Source organism: Lytechinus pictus, chromosome 18, assembly GCF_037042905.1.
Source record: "Lytechinus pictus isolate F3 Inbred chromosome 18, Lp3.0, whole genome shotgun sequence".
NCBI classification, from domain to species: Eukaryota; Metazoa; Echinodermata; class Echinoidea; order Temnopleuroida; family Toxopneustidae; genus Lytechinus; species Lytechinus pictus.
The window spans coordinates 11,410,115-11,422,460 of record NC_087262.1 but is presented as its reverse complement, the minus strand read 5'-3'; the positions used below and the strand labels follow the sequence as shown (position 1 = coordinate 11,422,460).

At 35.3% G+C, this 12,346-nt stretch overlaps 1 protein-coding gene across 1 annotated transcript; it reads left to right on the top strand.

Moving 5' to 3' along the window:
• The first annotated feature begins 462 nt into the window (after positions 1–462).
• Positions 463–4,732, top strand: LOC129281538 (toll-like receptor 9). The gene has a single exon (XM_064113239.1). The coding sequence runs from the start codon at positions 521–523 to the stop codon at positions 3,920–3,922; it is 3,402 nt and encodes a 1,133-aa protein (XP_063969309.1). The 5' UTR covers positions 463–520; the 3' UTR covers positions 3,923–4,732.
• Positions 4,733–12,346: the final 7,614 nt, after the last annotated feature.

Below are 12,346 nucleotides of genomic sequence, written 5' to 3'. Positions count from 1 at the left end.
ATTTATATACTGTATATACAAAGTTGCGAGTGAGCGAAACGAGCGAGCAAAAATTTCCCCTTTTCGTTTTCTTCTTTCATTTTCTCTTTTTTTGGTCCATTTATACGTCATTGGAAACCAGTATTGTCGACGTAGATCATCCGGCACTGTGGCATAGCAACACTGACTGCAAAATCTATAAATATCATGCTCTCCCAAGGAACAGTATTGCGAGATGACGTCTACTTATATGGTTTCAGTGTTCCCAACTCAATTCAAACATAGCCTTGTGACCTTCGAAGGCTACGGCTAATTTGCTTGCTCCCCAATATTCCAAGGCAGAAATATCTATAACATTGAAAATTGCATATGGTTTTAAAACGACGACCAACGATTTACGTTAAAGTACAAAAACTTTCAAGCAATGACATAAGACTTCGGATTGGAATTTATCTCTTCATACTTTCAAGGTATATTATACAGGACAGTAATACAGGTTGCATTTCTAGGTGGTTAAATTCGAATTCAGCCTGGCTGAAAGATGGAAAACCAGCGTGATTGTATGATAGGAAGAGGCTTCATCAGGATTCTTCTACTAATATTGCTTGGTGCCGTAATGATAGACGAGGTATCGTCGTGTACAAGCGGTTGTCAATGTGATGAAGGGAAGAGCCTGAAAGTCTCCTGTTCAGATGGAAAACACACCACGATCCCCAGAGGTATTCCTTGCCACATCACTGCTTTTACACTCAGTCGTAATTTTCTGCGAAGGGTTCGGAACGGATCCTTCCTCTGTCAAGAAAACATGGTGCTACTGGACCTCAGTAACAATCGCATCAATGCCATCGAGGCCGGTGCTTTCGACAAGGTTGTGTCATTGATAAAACTGAACATCAGAGGGAACTTCATAGCGACTTTGCCTTCCTTGCATATCCTTACACAGCTCCTCTATGTCGACGTATCTCATAACAACTTTTCAGAGTGGCCCACGCAGTTCCCAATTGAGAACAAATACGTTATTTTCAAAGTCGACCATAATCCAATGGAGACAGTGAAGGTGATTAACGAGATAGATGTGGTATCTGTCAAAGGGACCCAAGCACTGTACGTTGATTCGTGTTCGTTTCATCATCCAGCATTCATTACAAATTTAATGTTGTCTGACGGAAAACTAGAAGCCATAGGTTCTATGTCCCAGCTGTCTTTATCAAGATTCATAGGGTTATCACACAATCGCATCAAGATCATTAAAAACGGCGCTTTCGACAACCTCACAAGTTTGGAGGAGTTGCAACTGGCTGGAAACTTCATTTCATCTTTACCCGTGATTAGAAACAGTTCGGTTCTAAGTCGACTTGATCTGGATGATAACATCATTACCTCTTTAACCCGTGGGGCATTGATTCACCTACCATTATTAAGGAATCTGAATATCAAACGCAACAGGATAATGCACTTTTCATCGGCCCATGTTCCGAACATTTGTAATCTTGTAATCAATAGTAATTTGTTACAACAAAAAATACTAGTTCTTTCTAATCTGCCGTCCATGTTTTTGATAAATTTTGCCAATAACCATGTAGAAGAGCTGTATATAGGTGAAGGCATGAATATTAAACATATTTTTGCTTACGATAACTCTTTAAGGAGTATCAGGTTTGACAGTTCTCGTAATATCACAATGATAGACGCAAGCTATAACAACATCAGAAATGTAAAAATCTTTCGAAATCTCCATAGCCTGCGCCTCCTGTACTTGCATTTCAATCAAATATCAATTTGGAATGACTCGGGTTTATCTAATCTAACGAGGTTATTCAGGCTCCAAATGAAAAACAATTTTATTCATGAGTTGTCAAATCCCCCTTCTTTACCAAGTCTTGAATACCTTGACCTATCCTTCAATCGTATAAGATGGATACAGAGTGGTGCATTGAAATTCCCTGCCCTTGTGGAAATGTTTCTCGTGGGAAACTGTCTAAAGCATTTCCCTGTTCTGACAAGTATGGCTAACCTGAGATATCTACATCTCAGTGAAAACCATATTACCAATGTAACCGGAAGTGAATTCGGTAAAATACCATCTTTAAAGGTTCTTTATTTAGATTCGAACAGGCTGCAATTTTTTCCCTCTCTACCATATAATTGCATAAATGTTCTGAATCTCAAAAACAACAATATGTCATTCTGTCAAAGAAACGTTTTTGAAAATTATCACGCTTTGAGAAATGTTATGATGGATAGAAATAATATAGAAATTACCCCTCATTTTCCACCATCGCTGGAGAGGATAAGCCTTGATGACAACCGAATCAAAGGCAGGGACAACTCCTTAGAGTACATACCATCAGGGTTAAGAATATTGGATGTAAAGGGAAATAGCATATCTTCAGAGGAAATGAAATGGATCTTCAGTCAATCGTTGAATTTCTTAGATTTATCTTCAAACGCCCTTACTGAAATCAGACCGTTCCTTTTCTATGCGGCTACGTATCTAAGAACTCTTACTTTGAGCCACAATTCTTTATCATCTCTCGACGAACACAGCCTCCAGGGGTTACAACGAATCAACTTTATATATTTACAATGGAATGACCTAATGTATTTGCCTGAAAATACATTTAGTTGTTGTCCATTGCTTCATACTTTAGATATTTCTGGCAACGCCCTGCACACGATTACAGGTGATCTATTTTCTGGCTTATCTGCATTAACACATTTGTCTCTCTCACACACTGGTAACATCGATAATGCATCCAGCTTTTCCCCTTTTCATCATCTTCCAAGCTTGAATTACCTCCATCTGGCCAACGCTCACATTGTTAGTAAATGGTGTTCAAACTCTTCATATGTCATTCGGACTGATCTTATTGCTGCACTTTTCCAACGTAACAACTTATCCTATAATTTTCCCAGAATACAAGCAATATCTCTGCTGATCTTAAACCTATCCTATAATCTATTTCAAGCAGTCCCGGGGCAACTGACAAATGGATCTTCATTTCCATTCCTTAGAAATCTAGATCTATCTTGGAATGAAATTAGAGTTATCAGGCGAACAGACTTTTCCCATTTCGTTAAATTAAACAGGCTTTTTCTTAATAACAATTATATATTTTTAGTAACACATGGTGCATTTCATATGTTACGTTTCACATGGCTTGATCTTGGCAATAATAACTTATCTTCAATACTGAACATTGATCTACCGTATATCCACTATGGACTGCAAATCGATTTTGCGGGCAATCCTTGGCACTGTGACCTTCAGCTGATATCGTTTATCAGACGGATCTCACACTTCTCAGTTCCCCCTGTTTGCGATACCCCTTCAATATTTGCGAATCAAAGCTACGCGAGCCTTGCCATCGGGGGTGAAAGCTTCACTACTGGAGACCAGGGAGGGAACACATTCCCAATTGAGGACCAACGTTTGTTCGTCTACGTCAGTGACTTGATGTTTTCGTTCCATTGTCCGCTCAATGCCACGAATCGCCAAGAGATCGTTTGGACGTTACCTGATACGTTAACCCTAGGAAGAATGGATTCTCCCGGACACAACCCTTACCCCGTATCTGTAGAAGAAAATGGCTCTCTTGTAATAACTTTCATCTCGATGCTTTTATCAGGAGTCTACGCATGCTCCCTGCCGGGATCTGGAGAGATGAAACAAGCCTTTCTGAGGATAACAGTCGTCGATTGCTCAGACATCAGTGAACACCAAACCACCGAGAGAAACGTCTTTCTGTGTGATGTGGATTGTGATGAAGGGTCGGCTAAAGAGGATACAAAATATACATTGAATTTGGTAACAATTATTATAATACCAGTTATGGTTTCGGTTGTAATTACCTTATTATTAGTTATTGTTGTAGATCAATGTGGTAGAATAAAGTATTCAGTTAGTCTCAAAATACCTGAGCCAGCAAGCACAAAATCATAGTAAAAATATCAAAGTAATGCGAAGTAAAATTTATGAAATTATTTTCATTTTTTAAAGTGTGGTCATATGTAGTGTAAGAACAAACTGTTTGCTTGGATTTGGGCTTTTTGAAATTCATATTTCTTTCAAAGACGTTAAATGTAGACGAGTTCATGTTTTTATTTCAAACGTTTTAGAAAAAAAAATGTAAGGGAAAGGTGCAGAATATAATGTTTTATTGATAAAGTGAAACACGTTTAGATGATTAAAAATGCAAGGAAATTCGTAAAACGTTTGGAAATGTACTGATTTTAAAGCATACACTTTTTTTTACATTCATTTCTCTTTTACGTTATTCTATGTAGGCACCAGCCAGTGTGGAGAACCTTTCGACGGAATATTAAATTCTTAAGGTGATCCCAAGGAATTGGCTGGTGCTCAATGTTAAATTTATCTTGTAATGTTTATATTGTAACTGTCATGTCTGTTATTATTTTGCCTGGTAATACAATAAATAAATAAATAAATAAAATATATTTTACCCTGACTTAGAATATATTTTCTTGTACAATTGTTCCTACACAGTGTTGTATATGCAAGATAACGAAAACATGTTTGTCTTAATCAGTCTAAAATGTTATTACACTTTTTTTTTTTACAAACATCGAAGATGGATGTGTTTATAACATTTCAAACGAATATCACACAACATAGCGTAAAATGTGACGCGAGAAATATATATATACAGTGCGTATCAAAAAAAAGTTTACACTTTGAAAAAGCCATGGGGATTAAAAAATATACAACATGTGGGTAATTTTTTCACATATATTCTTGGGTTTGGGTCTCATCTATCCAATGAAAGTAAACATTTTGACAGAATGTTACGTAAGAGTGAGCACTGTCCATTTTTGTAAAGCTCGCAGAAATCTGTTTGCGCAGAAATGCTCGTTTTCACGCCGTGTCAAGGGGAAAGGGCGAAATCAAACTTATCCTGCGAAGCATATCTCTTACATTTCCCTTGCACTTTTAGTCAATTGAAATAAAACGGATACATCCAAGCATTTTGGAACAATTTTGCCACCAAAATTGAAATTTCAACACTTATTAAGTACAACCTTTACCCTTTTTGTGCCAGCTGGATCTGAGGACATAACTGAATCTGACCAAAAGTTTATATCAGACATCTCCAGCATAAGTTTCACTAAGTTTTTATCATTTAATGTGGGTTTACATTTCATTTTTCATTTAATACTTGCTTCTCCAGACTTTTCCCAAGCTTGACAGTGATAAACAAAATGAAAATCAAGCCTAAGCCATTTCATGTGGATCACAGCTCAGTGTAAAGCAAATAACGTATCGATGACCTTGGTGTGAGGGGGAGTGGGGTGGGGCGCAATGCACTCTTCGAAGTGTTTTGGGCAATAAAACAAGTTTTAAAAAGTCAAAGATATCTTCAAATCAATTTTATTAGCTAAATTCAACGTGTTTTTCATGATTAAGGTCTACTTTTATTCGCATAACAATTTCAAAGTTCTGCGCAAATCATTTTTCACTAACTTTTCAAAAGTAAGTGGTGCTCACTCAAGCGGAAATATTTTTCGACAGTTATATCGTCATTTGCTTAAATGGATCTATACCAATGTTAAAATGTGGAAAAATCTTCAGGATATTACAAATGAATAATTTTACAGAATTTTTTGTAAGAGTACATTTTTTTTGGATACGCACTGTATATATATATATATATATATATATATATAAACAAACGTGAAACAGATTTCTGAGACTTGGAAATGCTTTGTGAGCTGGATTGGGACTAGTCAAAGTCAGAATTTTCAGGATACTTTGATATTTTTCACAAACAATCTATGGTTCTATGAATTTTTATGAAAATTTTTTCATAAAAAAGCATTCTAAATTAAAAACACTTTTTAAATGTATTGCTTTCTTTGCAGTGTGATACAATAGTTTAAAAAACATTGAAAATATGGAAGTTTTTATGCAACATTTAAAAAAATCAGACAAAATATCAAATTGTAATATCAATGATGAGAAAAAAATTTCTTAATGTTTAATAGTCTTTAAAACATTCTTAAAAAAATGAGTGTGAGAACTTTAATATGGAGATGAATTCGCTGGGATGGAGCTAAGTCAAGCTCAGTTTGGATACTGGACTTAACTTCCTTCTCTTTCAGTAAGATATTAAATGGCGCCTCATTAAAATTGTTTTAATGCTGCACGCCTCTAATTTACTCGGTTAATCACTAGTTTTAAATGATGAAAACCTATTTCTAAAGCGAACCTTGTCATTTCACCCAAGATAATATTTGAGGAAGGCCTATTTATAGTGACATTGGATGTTTTAATTTGTCTGTAATAATTCTTTTCCAGATTGAGTTAAATAGATTGTAGTGCTCTTTTCAAACATATCAAATCGTCCTTAAGTTGTATAAGCATAAATTTGCTTTATCATGTTTACCAATGTGAGGGGACTGTCTGACTTTTTTTAATGCTTAAGTTTGTACAATTTTAACTGATATACTTCTGAGAACGTGCAGTAAGCATTATTTAACTGTATTTTAGTTCTTTCTCATACGTGATTTATTCAGTTTGAAATTATTATCTCCGATGAATCTCTGAGAGCTAGAATTCGTTTCATTCTGACTTTATAAAATAGTGACCAACATAATTACAAGGTTAACCTTGTAAATATGCTGCTCAATATACTCCTTTGGATTCTATCGTTGTGTTCATCTATTAGAACGTTATACCATGATTATATTTTCTTCTAAAAAACAACTTTATCTTAAATGTCTGTGTCTGTTTAATCCCTTGCTCAGCATACTCAGGTGCAGGCCTATAAAGTGGGTCCTTAGGGCCCCTCAAAAGTTCTATGACCGAGAAAAACAAAAAACTGAGAAAGGGAAAGAAAGCAGAGGGAAGATTGTGTTATATATATTTTATAAATTTCTGAATATCATTTCAAAATCTATCACAAATTTATAATTTGATTTAAAAAAGGGTAAAATTTAGCTCACTCGCTTTGTAAGCTCGAAAAAAAATTTTGTAGGAATTTTATCGACGCCTTTCGGTCCCTCACCATTTTTGGCTCTTTATGTAAGCCACTAATCACTTGCGTAATTAAAAGATATTATGCAACTCATACAAAGATTCTTGTAATTTGATTGGTTGAAAGCCATTCAATATTGCAAAAATGCACGGCGACCGTGCATTTTTTATTTTTCCATTGCACGGTTGTGCTTTCGCCTTCAGTGTGTACCACTAAGCATGTGTGTATACGTACGTTTTTTATGTGTGTGTGTTTGCGCGCATCGAATTAAGCGCATCAACAAGGCTGACTGTGCGCACTCAGATTCATGAATCAAAGTGCGTCACAAAAGAACAAAAACAATTAACTGCTTTCATAAACCGGGAAAACAAGAATTTTTCAGAGAAAATGAATTTTCAGACAAAGGCAAAATATGTCTTAATTCCATCTGCTTTAGTTGAATTTTTTCTTATCTATTGTCAAATAACAAAATCTAGAAAATTCGTTGTATAAACCAAATGATGCATGCCTTCGTTCGTCCATTATGCGACCTATCCACTCTCGTTGAGGCTGTGTTCACCCCATTGCACTCAGCCTAACGGCTTCGTGCAATGGATTGAACAGAGCCTCAACTCGCGTGAGGATAGATCGTCTAATGAACTCATGTGCATGCATCATTTGTATACTGATACTTTCTTGTACTCAGCGACCCGCATGACTCATTTCCCTAGTTTTGTGGCCCTCACTGAAAAAAATAATAATTAAGAACCAGGGGAATAGACCCATAAAAAAGCATCACCGCAGTTCACATCGCATTTCACAGTCATTTTTTTTTACTTTCAACCTAATATTATATTGTAGAATGTTTGCATTGGTGTTATGTTTGCTATCAACTTGTCACTGATTTTTTGTGTGTACAATATGACGTATTTTGTGTTTAAAGCTTGTATTAAGTGGCGTCTACTAGGCCGGGGTCACCTGGGCGACACGGTGGGTGCCGACGATTTAAAACCACCGCTTTCACCAATATTAGACCTTTATTTAACACTCAGTATTTTATGAATATCCACTTTGTTAAAATGTAGTTTTTAGCACCAGTGTAAAATAAAGCTATGAAAATTAATAAACATTTTCAATGTTTGAAGTTTCTTTTCTTATCAGCAAGCTTTTATTGGTCTTCGAATGGTTGAATCAGATAATTATTATGTGGCCCGTTTCTTGAGAGGTACCACTATGGCAACTGCAATGGTGAAATCTATCAACCGATCAACTTCAAGGTTTTCATAGTCATTGCCATAATGGCAATGCTACCATAGTTGTAATTTTTTTGTGTGAAACTTGCCCAAGACTTATCGAGAAATGAAGTTCTTTTGGTGATATATGACTAATTATTACCTATACAAGGCATTTTAGCAGATAAATAAAAGTCATATTTCGCTCGCTACTTTCAATCCGAGACCAACGAGGGTAACATTTGCCATGTTGCCTACCGGGCTTTGCCCAAAGGAATCCTGTACAAAATAGAGGGCAATATTGGCCATATTGGCTAATGTGCTTGCGCAGTAGGAGCCGATTTTGATCGCTAATTTCAGTAGTTTATGAAACGAAGTACGACGCATTGTAGACAATGCGCGGCGCGGCCAGTGCATACACAAACGTAACCCAAGCGCAATATCTCTACGCGTTGAGTGCAACAATTACGTCACAATTGCTTATTAATGGTTACTTCGCTAAGGTCTTGAATAACCTGAAATCAGAAGTAGTGATAAGCAAACAGGCATTTAAATTGTTCCGAATAGTAGCTTGAATTACACATACAGCTTTAGGTAATAATAATAATATTGACTGGCTCTTCTTTCGGGAAACATCAAATATGTCTACCTTAAAAAAACCATATTGCCTTCGTCTAAAGATTCGGGCCAATATGATTCTGTTGCGGGCGACATATTTGATGTTCCCCTCGAGGCCAGTCAATATTATACATGTATAATTATTCACTCTGAAGCCAAAAGCCATTCAGTCAAAGCGATTTAATCGTTCACAAAAAACGGAAATCGTACTATCATCCTCCTCCTCCTCTTCATCATCATCATCACTATCATCATCATCGTCGTCGTCGAAATCATTATCATCACCATCATCTCATCGTCATCATCAACATTATCATCATCACTGTCATCACCAACACAATCATGATCGTCAAATTTATCACCATCATCATCATCGTTACCATCATCATTGTTACCATCATTAATATAATTATTATTATCATCATCGTCGTCGTCATGACCACCATCGTGAACGTAATAATCCTCTCATCTTCACCATCAGTCATCATCGTCGTCGTCATCATCATAATGATTATCATAATAACAATTATCAACCATCGCCTTCACAACCATCAACACCCGTGATCGTCGTAACAATCGTCATCACCCTCTTCGTCAAAACTGATTTTCATCGATAGGATACCATGGATACATAAATCTCTCTTGCCATATATCAGTCAATTGAACACACATTAGATCAAATAAATAAAACGAAACAATCTCCAATATTTCACTGCGAATTCGTTTTCGATATATTGCTTTACGATGTACCACGCTCTGTAAGTCATAAGCGGGTTTATATATACACAATTACAGCTACCGAAGCGACATAAATCTGGATAAATATAATCAAAGATATAAACAAATATTGTTTTGAAAACGGTTACCATAGATAAATACATTGTGTGTTTTTAACATAAACAAATCAAAAGAAAGATTTTGACCGTGTGATGCTGCTATATTTTATCGCTTTAAAATTAAAATATATTTATTTTCACGATGAATGACAAAATATACAAACAATTTTAACATATATATGTTATCAAAGCGTTTAAAATTATAAATATTTCTGCCCAATAATAATTTGTATTAGGCAGAGTCCTTCATTGATTATGTAATTCATGATTTATGTGAAAAATAACAACGATGATGATGATCGTGATGATTATGAAATTATAATTATGATGGTGATGACGATGATAAAGATGTTAGTATAAATATACAATGATGACCATGATTATAATAATTATAATAATGATAGGTACAGTAATTACAACATTATACCTATTGTTAATAGTACAATCCGAACTCATAATTCTTCTCCTGCTGTTATTATTATTTTATTACTATTTTTGCATTATTATTATTATTATTTTATTACTATTTTGCGTTATTATTATTATAATTATTGTTATTACTATTATCATCATTCTTGATATTATTACTACTACTGCTATTAATATCATTAATACTATTATTGTTCTTATAATCAACATCGTTATTATCATATCATCATTACGATCATCATCATCATCATAAATACAATATTGTCATTGCTGTTGCTATTAATTTATATTGGTATCTTTACACCAAAGACTCTCCCTTAATTTAGTTCCAGGCATGATTGTCCGGCAGGTTCGGGGCCAGGGTAGTTTGATGGGGGGGGGGGGGGGGGGGGGCATTGTCCGGCAGGGTCGGGGCCAGGGCAGTTTGATTGGGGGGGGCAAGACAACCTGGGATGATGTCATTTTTTTCAATTGGAATAATAGGAGTATTAAACTTTCCCATGAACCAGGCTATTTCTTTTTTTATTTATATATTTGGTCTCCCTTTTTCATATTTTCCTTTTCTCTCTTTCCTTTCTTTACCCACTACATGACAAACCATAGACGGGCGGCTACGTCCCCGTGCCAACTGTAGCACCGTACCTTTTGCCTGGATATCGTAAATTGCACTTTAAATTACAATTATAGCAGAAAATAGTGAGTTTAAAGTATACTAAATGAATGGGTATAACTATAAAATTAAATACATACACGGTCACACGTCCTACCACCAGCTCCGAATACATCACACACACGACGCCTTAACTCACCTACCTTTATCATACAAACTTTACATAAGCTGCATATGGTATAATATGGTATACTGAATGCCTACGTAAACAAAGTAAATAAACCAGGTGGGTGTTTCATAAAAGCTGTTCGTAAGTTAAGAGCGACTTTAAGAACAACTGGTGATCCTTTCTTGTGGTGAATGGTAAGCATAAAAATGTTCATTGACAATGGTTTAGCGCATAAGAAAGGATCACCAGTCGTTCTTAAAGTCGCTCTTAACTTACGAACAGCTTTATGAAACACCCACCAGAATAGGAATATAAGAACTATACCCAATACCACCTATTGTTCAAATTGAGTTTAAATGCATGGAAACTGTTGCTCGTACACAGAACATCCTATGTGTAATGTATATCCAGAATTCCACTTATAAATATCCCCGAAATATACGAAAAATTGCAAAAATTATTATTGGACATACACACAGATTAATTCGTTTTTTCATATTCTGAAATTTCTATGATTTTATTCCAAAACAAATTTCCTGACTATTAAGAACATAACTCATGCATATCGGTTAAAAAAAACTCACTAAGCCAATATAGGTCCCACAATAATAATATCATATATTGAAAGGAAACTTAAAACTCTCCCGAAAATCTGCTGAGACATACCAAGTTCAATGTTTCCAAATTCTATTAGAAATATTAAACAATAAATTGTATGATTAATTCAGATTTATGGAGATCAGTTGTCCCTCTCTGTTACGTTTTTAACATGGAATAAATCACACGCTTTAAAATATTCTCCTGTCTAAATTATTCAGTACCGTTTTCTACTTGTTGTGTCTACTGTATGAATTCAATGCGTTGATGTGTTTCGATAATAGGCCTATTGGTTTCACTTCTGATTATGAAACATATGGCTACTCACCGGCCCGATATAATTGTTATAATGCTATACAACGATATGAAAACATAGAGTAATCATGACTTACGCACACAGAAAATGGAAAACAAGAAATATTTTCTAAGGCATGGTTTTACGTTCAATACCAAGGAAACGTTTCATGAAAATTACTGTCAGTGATTTTCAAGGCCAATTTTGCTCTTACCCAATCAGATGCACGGATTTCAGTAGCTTCTAACAGCTAGGCAGCGAGAGAGGGAGAAAAAAAAAAGACTGACAAACGGTTTCATTGAACGCTCCTGGGAATCTACCACGAATAACAAAAATATAAATAAAGTTATTTTTTATTACTTCTGCAGAGAAAAATAACCGAATACATGTATATATATGTCGTTTCGTTTGTATCTGTATAGAGGATCTGTACATTCTGGACGGCCTTTTGCGATTGATCAACATTCACAATAATTAATATATATTTTTATACATTAATTACATTATGCAATATAACACGCACGGAAGTCAGACAGGCTGGCTTAGATGACATTGAATTTCTCGAGATTGCATTTCTTCTTTATACAAGAAAGTATAAGTTAGTTAC